General features: G+C 40.7%; 1 protein-coding gene across 1 annotated transcript; it reads right to left on the minus strand.

The window, feature by feature from the left end:
- Window positions 1-1,875: 1,875 nt before the first annotated feature.
- lss (lanosterol synthase (2,3-oxidosqualene-lanosterol cyclase)) lies at window positions 1,876-14,535 on the minus strand. The gene is made up of 22 exons (XM_042426838.1): window positions 14,413-14,535; window positions 12,586-12,754; window positions 12,266-12,404; window positions 11,887-11,995; window positions 11,275-11,396; window positions 11,050-11,146; window positions 10,110-10,245; window positions 8,753-8,861; window positions 8,353-8,471; window positions 8,075-8,172; window positions 7,851-7,878; window positions 7,486-7,542; window positions 6,767-6,838; window positions 5,682-5,732; window positions 5,444-5,593; window positions 4,898-4,994; window positions 4,355-4,460; window positions 3,787-3,852; window positions 3,622-3,702; window positions 3,316-3,486; window positions 2,661-2,739; window positions 1,876-2,526 (listed from the first exon to the last, which is right to left on the minus strand). The coding sequence occupies exons 1-22, from the start codon at window positions 14,424-14,426 to the stop codon at window positions 2,389-2,391; spliced, it is 2,208 nt and encodes a 735-aa protein (XP_042282772.1). The 5' UTR covers window positions 14,427-14,535; the 3' UTR covers window positions 1,876-2,388.
- Window positions 14,536-14,640: the final 105 nt, after the last annotated feature.

Genomic DNA, 14,640 nt, shown 5'->3' on the forward strand with positions numbered 1-14,640 from the left:
CTGTGTGTTGCATTGTGAAACGCTCCTTCTTGACAAGAAAATAAATTCTCTTAAATTTTGATACTTGCCCACCTGATGACCCCAGTGAAGCGTTTACCTTCTACTCCCACTCAAGGAATGATTGCTGATTACAATAAGGGATCGTAAAACCAAGTCCTATGAACTCAACAGTACTGTTCAAAAGTTTTATGCACTAAAAGTAAAGTGAGGATACCTTCAAAGGTAATACCATGAATGGTTCTTATTTATCAATTAACTTCATGCAAAGTTCAGTAAACAGAAGAAATGAGATCAATATTTGGTGTGAGCAGCTTTGCCTTTAAAACTGCACCAGTTCTCCTCTGTACACCTGCACACAGTTTTTCATGTACTTGGCAGGAGTTTGGGGTTGTCATGCTGTCATGCTGCAGAATAAATTTGGGTCCCATCTGACACCTCCATGATGGTATTGCATTATGGATAAGATGTCATGGTGACGTTTGTTTTCCCTGGCAGTGTGTGTGCAGCTGAAGGTGTGCCTGGCTGAGCAGGGCCTTCACTACTGGTGCTCATCCAGTAATCACTCCTGCCATAAAAGTCTGGTCAAGACACCACTACTGTGTCAGGTTATCCCATCGCAATCGGTAACTATGAGTTCCTGATGTTCTCTTGTTCTCCTGAGCTGGGATTTACTTGAGATTCTTTGAGTTTCCACTGCTAGTCTTGCAGTGTTTTCCCCTTTCTTGTTATTCAGACTATAGACGGACCTGAGACGTGAGTTTTTCCTGTGTGTAGTTTTCTGGTGCGCCTCGCCTGCAGTCTCCAGTGCCACTGTTTTTTCTGGTGCTCAGCCTCGGTGGATCTCCCAGTCAGTTTGCCACCTCACCTCACCTCACCTCACCCTAACCCTAACCTTAACCCTGCAACACCAGCCAACCGTCAGCCACCACCTCCAGCCTCTTGCCTTTTTTCACTGAGACATTATTCTTTCAATAAACACCCCAAGAACTGTCCTTGCCTCTGTCTCTGCATTTTCCAAACACGAAAACTTAAACATAAGAATCTAAACATCTTAAATGCCTAAAACTTTTGCTGTATATATTTAGTTACTCCTCCTCCAACAGGTCAATCAGGTAACTAACATTGGAAAATCACTCGATTGGCGCTTTGCCATCAGATTTGGCATCCAGAGGAGATGTGGAAAAGTTTGGGGAGGTGACCAGATGTCTTATCGGTATCTAGTCATGCATAAGACTCTGAACAGTAGGCAGCACAGGCTTAACCAGTTACATACTCTTGTGTGCTTCTTTTCAAAAACAAGGTCTCATTCCTGCTGCGACTGAAAAGATCCACTGAACGCTTCTGCAGCCAAGTACGCCTACACCTCAGCTTCACAAATAAACACTCTTTTATATTAACCTCAGACACTCCCATGGTATTTGAACCCTGTCATTTTCACAATATAGAACAACTTGAGAACATTCACACACTTCCATACACACCTTTTAATCAGTAAAATATATCAAAACGTTACTCACAACCGCATCTATAACGTTAAAAAATTCAGTTGTGTCAGTGACAGCGTTAGTGGGTGAAAAAACTGAAGCTTTGGTAACTTGTTACTTTCCATACAATAAATCAGATTGTAATAGATGGCAGAGAGCCCAGCCTCATATACAAACTGACTGTGTGAGATGGGATGTGTGACTCCAGAGTGATAAATGCTGACAATCTACAGATGGTGTATAAATCTTACAGAGGTTACAGAGGTAGATTTTGCAGGTTGCATGTTTGAACCCCTCTTTGCTTCTTTCCCTTGTTCTAATCTCCAACATGCTCTGTGTTTGATATTTAGCTGAGCACAAACCAATGTGAAGCAAGCCAGAAAATATATTAATTAAAGACACATCCATTTTAAATTATGCCATAGAAAAATTCTTTATTCTAAATTCAAATAATTTGTAATTAACAGGAAGGGATGGCAGGGATATAAGGCGATGTGGACATACAGTAAAAACATTTTGTAAACCAGAGCACATGAACTACGTGTGTTGGATAGCAGCAGATCTTATCACAACAGATTTTGAAGGAGTCGCTCTGACAGATGAGCTACGCTGGAATGTCAACACAGAAAAAAAATTCAGAGAATGAAATGTGTTTCAGCTGTGAAATCACATCTGAAACACTAATATGTCCATGATGTAAATTCACACTTGAAAAAGGGTAACATGTAGAAATTATGCATAATTTGTGGGCTGGCTACAACTCATTAGCACTCGTTACTTCATTAGGACAGTTCAGGTAGTGTCACCCACAACAACATATACACTTTCCACTGACTGTCTGAGCTTTGTGACTGTTGTTTGACATTTACATGTAGTTTTCTTATCCTAGATATCTTCATATTCTTCACAGCTTGACCTTCCCTGTGAGGGAACTGAGGGGGTAAAGTGTTGAGAAGCGGCCGAGGGTCCAGATGGGGAAGACGTTCCTGTAGGAGGTGTAGCTGATAGCACAGCTCTTGTTGAACACACCTGCAATATTTTCCTGAGGAGAGGGAGGCACAAAACATTAGATTAACTTCATATCAGTAGTATTATTGGTGGAGTAAGCCTAGTATAATTAATTATAAAGAATATATGATATGTAAGTAATAAAATATATACAAGGCAGAGACTCACCTGAGGCCAGTCTCCGTTGGGCAGCTGCTTGTCAATCAGCAGCTGTACTCCTCTCTCTATGGCCCGCTGGTCAGGATGCCTGTTTATGAACACAAGAGTTTTGATTGAATTTGAATGAATGAATTTTGTTTTGGATTCAGTTGGTTTGCCTCTACTTCCTCCTCGAATTGACGTCAGACTGTTGGCACATATTCAGAAACAGCCTGTAGCCTCTGTTGCTCTCATATTTCAGATCAGATTCAGGCTCAAACATGTACAGATGTACAAAATCTGACAACTATTGTTTGTTTTTGCAGCCCTCAGAGTTGGCAGTACTCTGCCAAGGGGCAGGAGGGGGGTCCTAATGGTCTGTTTCAGAGTGAGGCTGAACTGAGCTGCATAAAAAGTTTAAATATAAGATAAATCTGAAAATCATGCCAAGATATTCCCCAGAATATAAATATAGACCTGGAAATGTGCATATGTCCTCTTTAAAACACAGCATGAGTGTTATCAAAGGCAAATAAATAAATTAATATATAAAAGAAATACATGACACACAACTTAAATCAACAGGTGAGATTCACCCAGACCTGAACCCACCGACAGCTCATACAAACATACAACAGTAAAACCCAAACCTATCCAATCCATTCAGGTTGTGATCCTGCTTTACCTGACAGTCATGAGGCCTAACAAAGCCCAGCAGGTGTTGTGGATCTGAGCAGAGCTGCTCTGGATGTAGCAACGCTGCTCACACGACTCAAAGTCCTCCCCCCAGCCTCCGTCCGGCATCTGCTGATCCAGCAGGAACTGACAAGCTTTCTGCACCTCCTCACACACATCCCTGGTAACAGAACAGACGCACAACAGGATAATGTAGTAAGTAAGGTGGAGTTTGTACAATGTATTTGTAATGTTGTGAGTCAAGAAGAATCTTTGTTCAGCCATCTGTAAAATGTTCACTGTTTGGAGCCCTTACTTGTCTTTGTAGATGTGACCCATACAAGCAAAAGCTTCAAGGCCGAACCATATTCCATACGTGAAGCACACTCCCCAGGACCTGAGAATGAGCCAAAATGATTATTTTTTATAGAGCGTGATCTGTTGTTTGGATTTGATATCGAGCATTAAGCGAAAAGCTCACCCCTCCCAGGATCCATCAGGCCTCTGCACCTTCCTGCAGTACTCTAGTCCTTCTCTAAGAGTGGACCTGAAGAAGAAATGAACAAACACTAAGTTTGTGACCCACCCAGAACGGGTCCGTGACCCACTTTTGGTTCACGACCCACCAGTTGAGAATCACAGCTGCTTTAGAGGATAGTGTTGTTTGCTCTTAATTTTAATATGGTAGCAATGTTATTTGTGATGCTTCTTGGTGCTTGTGGGTGCTATAAGGTCGTGAAGAACTCGTTGAACTCTTGACTTTTATTTACTAACCTGTAAGGCGAGTAAAGATGTTTCAAATTCTATACGTTAGTATTTAAAGGACTGGCTGAGTGCCAACTTTTCAGACAAAGAATATCAAGATAGCTAGATGGTGTGTATCTTTGTCTCCAGAAATATGATGCATTGTACTTCTGATTGTATTATTTGATTACATTATTTCATGACCGGACTATGCTCTCTTTGTGTGTATGTGTGTGTGTGTGTGTGTGTGTGTGTGTGTGTGTGTGTGTGTGTGTGTGTGTGTTATGTAGCATTATGTAGCGTACCTTATCTCCTCAGTGCGGTGTTCAGGATAGACCTTCTGGAAGTGACTCAGCGCCTGCATTACTGCTGACGTACACTCCACATAGGTATAATCTATCATGATGTCACCTGTGTGTGTGTGTGTAAGAGAGTGAAAGAGAGAGCACAGTTATACTAGTAAACATTACATTCCACAACACACACTACATCCTCTTTTTAAAGGGAACAATATTGGGCTCTTTGCCCTTTGATACAGAAAAGGGCAAAACACGTCAACATATTCAGAGTGCAATGCAGCCAATTAAATGTTGAGGGGAGACAGAAATGTCACGATTATATTTGGCTCCTTGTTTTTAATTAGTTAGTTATTAGAGAAGTTAACTGAGCTCCTCCGCAAAGGACTCGAGGCTGCAATTTAAACCAGGCACGATGAATCCATGATGCTCTTATTAAAAATGTTAAATGACTCATTTCTCTAACATCAAAAAATTATTGCAGTGACTTTTTATGTCGTGCCTTTGGTTAATTGTTGACCCTGGACCACAAACATCAGGCAACAGACTCACCAAACACCTCAGAGGGGTTGAGCAGCTCCAGGAGTTTCCCTCCTCTCTTAGTCTCATATGTGGCAAATCCACCGTCTGAGTTTCTCATGCTCAGCAGCTACGAGGAGAAGAAAGACGAGTGGTGAAAGAGCCGTGCTGCTGAAAGACTACAGCAACTATTATTTCAGTGGCACAAGTGTACATGAAGGACTACGGTTTGGCAATGCTGAAAAAAAACGTGCAGCAAGTTGCCGATAAACCTGCAAATTATTAGACATTTCACATTTTTCTTAACAGCACAAGAGCACAGCTTTTATAACAGCTTTGTAAATCACAGTACTGGGTGTAGTTCATGTTTTCAAGGCCAGCTGACTAAATATTTGTGAACACCGACAGCTCTTTCTCAAACATAGCTGCCAATGAACACAAGGTTAAATTGGAGGCATATTGACATAATGTATTTCTGAGCTTACACAACCAACAGAGAAAACAAAACACATGGGAGTATGAGACTTAAAAATAGGTGAGTAAATAAATCTTCCACTTGTTCATTGTCTGCAGACTCACCACATTGACAGCATCGTACAGACGCTCTGAGGAGACCGGCTGGCTGATGGAGGGGCAGTGCTCCTGCAGCAGCATCACTGACTTCAGGCCCTCCGCTGTGCAGTCAGCCACAATCCAACCGCAGTCACGGGTACTGAAGGGGAAACCTCCCTGACGAAAATCAACACAGGGATATAGTGTTATATCTGTTATAGTCTCATTTAACAATAATGTGAAAAGTGTCGTTGTGTGATTTTACCTTGTTCATCTGTCTGTAGTATTTTTGGTATTCGGGAGGATTATCGGGAATCTGGTGGAGTGGAAAAACTGGTCAGGCATAAGTAATCACTTGTATCAAAGCATTGGAAGTTCATATTACACTCATGTGACCTTTGGCACACCTGAAAGTCAGGAAAAAAACTAAAGCATAAATAAGCACTACCAAAAACGTAATAGCAGCGGAATTTGACGATATGTATTGTAGGGCTGTAGTCTGCTGGTCGACTGGTCGATTAGTTGGTCGATATGCACTCGTCCGACTAAATTCTCATTGGTCGAATAATCTCCGTGTTATTTTCATAAGGAGAAAAGTGCTACATCAGTAGCTTTCCAGGATTAATCCATTATTTCCTGCGGCGGGAGGGACAGACTGACAAATTACCTGTGAAAACAACGGGGGTGTATTCAAAACACCCCCGTTGTTTTCACAACTTTGAACTCGCCCAACCTGATGGAGAGTGCCGGGTCTAACTGTACTCAACGTTTACTGAACGTACTGGACGTGACAATGACACAACGAGAACCCCCGCCAGGCCCAAAAAATATTTTTAATATTTGATATCCGAAATCCGAAATAATATTATACAATATTATCCGAAATAACATTTGAAATCGATAGCGTTTGGGAGTCTCTGTGCAGCGCTGTTCCGGTACGTGAGTCAACCTCTGTCGTTGCCTGGGAAACCACTGGTCGCGTGGCTCCGTTTAGGAGTATGTTTGCGTAGCGAGTGGGAGAGAGCGAGGGGCAGAGAAGTGACAGTGGATGCGAGCGGAGCAAAGGAAAAGGTCAGTAGTAAGTTGTCAGTCTGGCAGTAAATGTACAGTACAGACTACAGTGTGTCAGTTGATAAATGCTAAAAAAGTCACATCTGTTGTTTCCACAAATGCTGGAAAAGTAAAGGGGGTTAGCTCCAAAGTTAGCAACAATCGGTTAGCATAACCTGAAGACACAAAACAGAGAAATACAGAACAGAGAAATGTGTGGCTGCCGAGTTTATATGTGAATGTCAGTCTAGTGGAGGATGAGGTTTTGGAGGTAAATTGATTTACATCAGTGGGTCGTACCTGTGTGATTGTGAGGAACTGATGGGCATCTCGGAGGCACTCAGCTAGTCTGGGATTATCCTGAGCTCCTGCCTGAAAGAAACCACAATTTATTATAATCAGCTACATGATACGTTTCAATCAGGATACAGTGCAAACCACAGTACTGAAACAGCTCTTCTCAAGGTAATGAATAATCTACAAGTAAATAGTGACAATGGTGAAAATTCTACTTGAATATAATTATATTTGAGTGCAATGTTTTGACACATTTGATTACAGCTTTGAAACTGGAAGGCTTGAGAAGAGGGTAGGTTTTTCTGGCTTCAAAGAGACACTGTTTTCTGTGTCTTCTGGTAATTTTATATTTAGGAAAGTTGACATTGTATGTATTGCCTCAAGGCCACATAATCCGCAAACACAACTTTGGTTATCACAATTACACTGATGACACCCAGTTATACCTATAAATGTCCTCTGGGGACCTAAACCCTTTTAAATCAATGAATGTCTGACAACTCTTTACAGCTCAACAAATACAAAATTGAAATTCTTGTCAGTGGTAGTAAAACTCTGCAGTGAGAAATATGTTCTTAGGAAATAAGCAAACAGGTCAGAAATCTGAGTGTTATCCTTGATTCTCACATTTCTCACACATCCTTTTCCTGTGTGTTTTATATAGATAAAGTTGGACTGAATGCATTAAAACTCTTAGTTTTGAGTTGCCAGGTTTGGGTTACCTCAAGGAAGGCCTGCACAGCAAAGCAAGTATCCCAGAGTTGAGATCCATTGGTCCCCTGTGAACAACAAAAAGAAGAAAGTGGTCAAGTTTCTTCAATAACTCGCTCAGATTAAGTTCAACTCACTGAGCGCTCTCATACTTTGCAAAACAAAATACAAAGTATAGAACCAGTTAGTAGACTAAAAGAATGTGACTGAAGTAACTTTTAAAGTCCATCCATCCATTTTTTGCTTATCTGCACCTTAATTGGCTCCTCAGCCGTCCTTAAAGGTGAACCTTCAGGGTTCATGAATGACCTCTGTAAAGCTTAGATTGTGTGAACTGTCACTCAATATGCAAATGGAGCAGAGAACAATCTCTCACCTGCATTTTCAAACCATCCAATCCCAACCTGGAACACAGAGAACTTCCTGTTAGTTTGTCATTGGTAAACTTTCTTGAATTTATTACTGCTGAATGAACATTTTTTTCACTTTCCATCACAAGTGCTTCACAAGAGCTTTTCTTTAATACCAATTTCTGATCAGTGATGGAACAGAAGTTTGTTTATGTTGTGGTAATACGTTGTTAGACACCGGCTGACTGACCAGAGGTAGTCTGGGATTCTGGACACGTGCTCCTGAAAGGCCGGAGAGGAGGGACCATCCACATACCAGCGAACCAGCATATTGATCGTCTTGGAGATCTGTAGAGTAAGGCCAATACTTCATATGTATTTGTCTTTGCATATACATATCTCATACTCTATTCAATATGCATTATTTGTTTTGGATATACAGACACACCTTTCCATTCCCTTGAATAAGAAAGTGTGTCCAAAGTTTTGACTGGTACTGTACGTGTTTTCTGTACTGTGTTATATTACCGGTCCGATGCTGATACATTTAGTGAAGCGGTCGTCAGCCTGGATGTGATCATACAGCTCTTTGACAGCCATTCCTCTCAGTGTGGTGCTGTGGTGGGCTTCATACACGTTTAACACCACTGCAAGGCAACAGGAACAGGACTCACAAGGTTAGGTTACTTTCAGGGATATTCCAATGAAAAACTCTTCACTTCTTTTTATTTTTGCACAAAACCATCCTGTTGCCAGTGTTAGGCCTAAATGTTTGATATCTTGTATGTCTCAGCTGAGTGCAAATCATTTGTCATCACTTTTAAGTTCAATTACATTAAACATTTTACATACTGGCTCACTTACAGCTACATGCTACTGTAGACGGAGGGTTTGTCATCATGGTGTACAATGTTTTGTGGATACTTACTGTAGGCGACGGTGAGCAGTGTGCTGTGAGGTGTGTATATGTCACATGCTGCCACATTGTTCCTCTGAGCTGGCCAGTTAATGGTGGCATAGTCCTGGACATAAAGCTCCTAGAAGCAAAAAGATACAATATATATTCATATTTTATATGGTTATATATATGTATATACATTATTTAACCATACGTTTATTGTCGTGGCATTTTCATTGGCCCTGTTTTGTGGTCTATGTGTCATTTTGAGTTCAGAGACTGGCTGCTCCCTCGGCATAGTTTTTAGGTGCATCACAGAAAGGGAAAATTCCACGCCTTGATTCTCCCACACTGATATACACACAGATATGCAGATGTTTCTATACAGGCCATGAGGAGTGAGGGCGTGAATCGTTCGTCGAGTATGAAAGTGATGTGAATGACGTGCTGTGGGGTTCACAGACAAACCCAACTGAACACCTATGTGAGATTTTCGTGAGACCAGAACTGAGCTGCGCCCAGTAGAGTTCAGAGACTTGGAGCGCCGGAGCTGTTCCTGAAGCTTGTGGTGTCTGAGCACCTTAAAGAGACACTTTTATTAGTTTTTCCTTTTAATGTGTCACCCATCTTTACATTATGAGTCTGTTATGTTTGTTGCATTGTTATTTAGTGATTTGTGCTGTGAGTTTTGACTTCTTTTGTCAAGGATGCCTTTTCACAATCTCAAATTACCCAAACTTGCAACATTCAGAGCAAGTTTTTCCAGTAGAAACAAGTTTAGATTGAAGAAAGACGCTCTTGCATTTGTAGTGTCTGACAGCAAAAGCCACAGTTTACCGTTTGCTGTTCTGAAACAATTAGTTGATTAATAATCAATCAATAGAAAATTAAGTATTAATAATTTTGCAAATCAGTTCATCCTTTATGTCATTGATGAAGCAAAAATACATTTGCTGGTTCCAGCTTCTCGAGTGTGACAGTTTGCTGCTCTTGTCTGTTTTAAATCACTGTGAACTGAACATTTTTGGGTTTTCAGCTCCAAACATCACCTCGGACTGTGAAACTGTGACGGGCATTCTCACTTTTTCAGACGTTTCATTGCTTAAACAGCTAATTGATTAATAACACAAAAAAGACAGATGAATCTTATAAGGAATAATCGTTAGTCAAAGCCATAAATATTAATATTGATTGCACTGAAATGCATTGTGAGGTATCATAATGCCACAACATATCATCTACATTTAACCTTAGGAATTAAACACACTGAAAACAGCTAAATGCACCCAGGAATGAAAAGCACACTACTAAAGACTCTTCAGAGCTTTATCATTGACTTCTGGCTGTCAGTATGGCGCCCCCTTGTGGGATGAGGCGGCTTCAGCACCTGTCTGAGGCTGAGGACCAGGGAGTCCTCCTCAGCTGCCAGTCTGACAGCATAGCAGTAGCTCATGGGGAGGTAGACCTGGCGACAGTGACACCACAGGGTAGAGGGGTGGGCTGGCATCCAAGTGGGGAACAGCCTAAAACGGACACAAATACAACCATCAACCCTGAATTAATACAGGAGAAAATAATGCTGCTAAAAATATTTCCCTTCTTTGTGACCATGTGGCAAAGATGTAAACAACAATGATTCAGTCTGTGTACTGGTGCAACATAATTGTGTTTTCTTTAACCTCAGCTGAGATCCTGAAGCTTTTTCAGTATATTTGAAGTAGTGATGAAGCCTTATGAAGCTTTGGGGCTTTCTTTCTGTTTGTGCAAAATAAAATATTAAAAGCTTCTGGGGTTTAAACTCAGCAAACACAGCGACATCTGGTGGTTTGTAGAAGCAGCTCGTCAAGACTGAGGCCACAACACTACTGATGTCATAGTTTTAATCTCATACATGTGCAGTAAAAGTCCAAGAATCCTATGTGTTGTTTATAAAATCTATAATACTGTGTGCAGTATAGTTGCAGTAAATACACGAATCATTGTGAAATATACTGTTGGTATCAAGTGAAGATGTTCCATGCATACATACATACTTATGGTTATGTGTTTCTAGTGTATGTCGCCATATTTCTCCACTATTCTCCTCTCATTCCTGTGCCACTGAAGTGTCACTGGAGTATATCGTTTATCTGAATGAAGCACTTTCTGAAGCACATGTGACGTCTGAAGCTGCAGACGTCATCAGTCACGTGATGTTCTTTTATTTGACACGAACTCACAGGAGTGAAATACGCTTCGGTGCTTCTGTATTGTCCACCAAACACTAATTTAAAGCATGACTGATGGGTTAAAGAGAACATAACGGGATGTTCGAACGTCCGACTCACCACATCTCTGGTAGGAGTGTGTTCATTCCCTCCCAGCTGTAGACATTTAAAATGGCCAACCAGAATTTACCCCATGAAGGAATCCCCACTGCGCCGCCTGTACAAAATGAAAAACACTGACAGCTTATTCAGCTACTACTGAAAGACGACCAGTAATCAGTACTGAGCGTAGCTTTAATAATAACTAACTTTTTGCTTCATGCTTTTCAACATATTCCTTCTAACCTTTACTGTGCAGGTTGTTCCTGGCTCGAACCATATCTGGATCATCAGGCTCTACTCCCAGGATCCTCAGTGAGGTGTAGCTCAGAGCTGTGCCAAACACGGTAGACTTGTCTTCAATATGTCTGCAGAAAAATAAAACACACACACACCGCAATGCTGCTATAATCCATATTCCAGCTAGTCTGACACTGTATGATTACAGACATTAATCCTTTAATTATTATAAGGACATTTTTAGCAATTACAACACCAGTTTCCCTGTGGCAGTTCAATAACAGTTGCACAGTAGAGGCTTGTATGATAAATTTAATACCTTTCACTGATCATACTGATCAAAGAATGAAGGTATGATGGAAAACCAGTATGGAAAACCAGTAGGGACAATATGACCTACAATTATTTATATTATATCAAATTCTGTCACTTCTTCCCAGCAGTATAATAATTCCTAAAGATATAATTCATTAAATGAAAGCCTGGACCTGAATAAGTGGCAGAAAATGGATTCACCAATTAAAATGTACTAATTCATTCAAGTTAATGAAGTCTTTGCTATAAAAACTAGCTTATCTCTGATTATCAAAAGTTCAAGACAAGTGTGTTTCCACTTACAGACCCCAGCCTCCATCTGGCAGCTGAACGGAGCGCAGGTATCTCACCATTTCCTTCTTGCAGGCCGCTGCCAGAGGGATCTTAGCTACATGACATGTAATCAGGAGACCTGGGAAGCACAAACATGGACAGATGTACAGACACATAAGCACATGTATTGATTTTGTGAGTTTGAAGAATTTAGTTTTTCTATAATCAGCTTATTGCTAACTGTTGAATGCTGTCTGCTGTCTTCAAGATTTACTGGAAGTGCGTTTAGCTCGCTGCACAGCTGTGAACCTACACGCACAAGTTGAGGGCAGGAGATATTGGTTTTAAATGAGAAAATGCAGCTACTGCAAAGCCCAGGTGGGGACATGGCGAGGATGACTCGTCTTACCTGGGAGCAGGAAGAGAGGACCGCCGTAGTCCCCTGCCCAGTGGCCGTCCTCGGCTTGGAGGTGTCTGTAGAAGTTCATACCTTTCAGAGCTGCATCCACAGCCGTGTGGGCGGGCGGCGAGCCAGACACAAACTTAGTCTGTGAGGAGAATTCATGATTAGAAATGAACACCTGGCAAGACAAGTGTTATAGATTTCACATTGGTTAAGCGAATGTATCCAGACTAGAAAAAAATGTTTTCCTATCACGGTCCTGCTAAAGGACAACTCAAACTATAACTGTTATTAAGAATGATGATGATGATGATGATGATGCCCACCGTGTCCAGGCCCAGCGAATGGGCTTCTAGCATGGTCTGTTCTCTGTCTGGGGTGTCTTGATCTTCCACATAGCGCCAGGTCTGCCTGCCCTCCACATTAGTCAGCCTCCAGCGGCTCAGGTCTGTGGCGGGCTCCGTCCTGTACGGCCCTCCTCGCCTCCGCAGCTGCCTGGAAGAGACAGCAGGTAGTTTAATACTGTAGTTCATCTAACTTATTCCATATACTATTGGGCACTATGTAGTAAATGTAGGATACTATTAAGTGTTGCACAATGGAAGTATTTCCTCCGCTGGTCAACAGTGAAACCAATAATTCAGCAGGTGATGCTGCTGATGGTTTTTGGCCTGTGTGCAAAGGTCTGACACAGTCAAAAGCTGTGTTTCGTGTGGGGAACAAAGCGATTCAGTTCGATGGAATTGGTTGTCATATTTGTAAGCATATGTATGCATATATATTTGTGTTGTGGTGGACAAAGTAGTCAGATTATTTAATTACATAAAAGTAACAATACCTCAATGTAAAAACAGAAACTTTCCCTTAAGTAAAAACAAAAGTATCTTTTAGCAAAATGTATTTACAGTATCAGAAGTACTGATTATTCAGAAGAATGGCCCCAGTCATTATTATATTTTTATACAACATACCATAATATTTGATTATTATTAACTGATTTAATCATGTGTAGGCAGCTATTCACTTTTGGGACTGGTTAAGGTGAAGCTAATTTTAGCTTCTTAATATACTTTGGGTTGATGATTGACTTAAAACAAACTATCACTATGATAATAGTTCATATGTTATAAATTGATCATGATTTTGTGTGAAAAATCTGAAAAATGATAAATGTAGTGAAGTAAAAAGTGCAATATTTCCCTCTTAAATGTAGTGGGGTAAAGGTACTGGTGTAGCATGACAATCTGGGATGTGTCAATATGCAATTTCAATGGGCCTCCTGCCATCTTAATACACCCCCACTCTGCATGTAAAAGGGACTAAATCGACATCTATACACATGCACCTGTAGTGGTGTGTGGAGATAAAAACAAACTTTTAACTGAATAGGTGATCAACACGGTGCACAAATTTGAAGTATATCAAGTAAACCACAACTGTTCTCGTTCATTTCAGCCTCTATTTAGCATTTGTAAGCAGTATACAAACATTTAATAAATGGTTTATAACACACTATAATATAACTAGTTGTGAGCAGATATAAGTACATTTGAAGTGAAGTACAGTATGTGTCAGCAATTATAACCTCTGTGAAGACACATTTTATATTATTACAGCTGTGTTTAACTATATTGTAGTTCATTAATCATGTTTACACACCAACCTCCACTTATGGCTGTCCACAGGAGGAGTTATAGTTGTTATACATACACACTTATATCTACTTACAAGTACATTATAGTTAATTTATTAAATGCTAAATAGGGGAACATTAAGTGTTGTCGGCATTTCCTACATGACAATACGACCTGCCTTTAATTAGTCAGTTTACCCCCTTCATTTACATTGTAAGTGCATTATGAAGGGATCTTCTACAGCAAGAAAAACATGTTTAATGTTAATTTGGGCTCCTGACTGCTGTTTTAAGACAGACTTGGAAAAAAATGTCCTTTAAACTAGCACAACTAGCACTTTAAACAGTAAGTTACTGTTGTTCAGTCATAGACTGTCATACACGCTGACTCAAACTTTTCACAGAAACTGACTGTTTTACATTTTTATAACGGTTTCATCCCATGAATTCGAATTAAAAACACGGTAAAAAAGTAAATTTGGTGACGTTTTCCGTTAAATAACCAGATAAAAATACTCACGTCCCCTCAGTCATCACTGCGGCTGTCAGATACAGAGTTGAATCCTCCGCTGGACCAAATGAATTAATTTCTTTCCAGTTGCTCTGACGGCTCGGCCCCTTTCTGCGCTTATCATGGGAATTGTAGTGCTTTAAGGAGAGTATAATTCATCCTTCAACCAAGCTAAGACTACATTTCCCAGCGGACCTAGCGGTGCCGTCCGAGGCGCTCTCTACATGGAGAGACATG

The sequence above is a fragment of the Thunnus maccoyii genome, chromosome 11 (assembly GCF_910596095.1).
Source record: "Thunnus maccoyii chromosome 11, fThuMac1.1, whole genome shotgun sequence".
In the NCBI taxonomy this organism is placed as follows: Eukaryota; Metazoa; Chordata; class Actinopteri; order Scombriformes; family Scombridae; genus Thunnus; species Thunnus maccoyii.

What these genes read in the sequence shown, in the direction of transcription:
- lss (XM_042426838.1), bottom strand. An exon ending in AATGTATCAGCATCGGACCG is followed by an intron (nt 8,173 to 8,352) that starts GTAATATAACAC and finishes CTTACTCTACAG; the next exon opens with ATCTCCAAGACGATCAATAT. An exon ending in TTAGGCCTCATGACTGTCAG is followed by an intron (nt 2,740 to 3,315) that starts GTAAAGCAGGAT and finishes GTTCATAAACAG; the next exon opens with GCATCCTGACCAGCGGGCCA.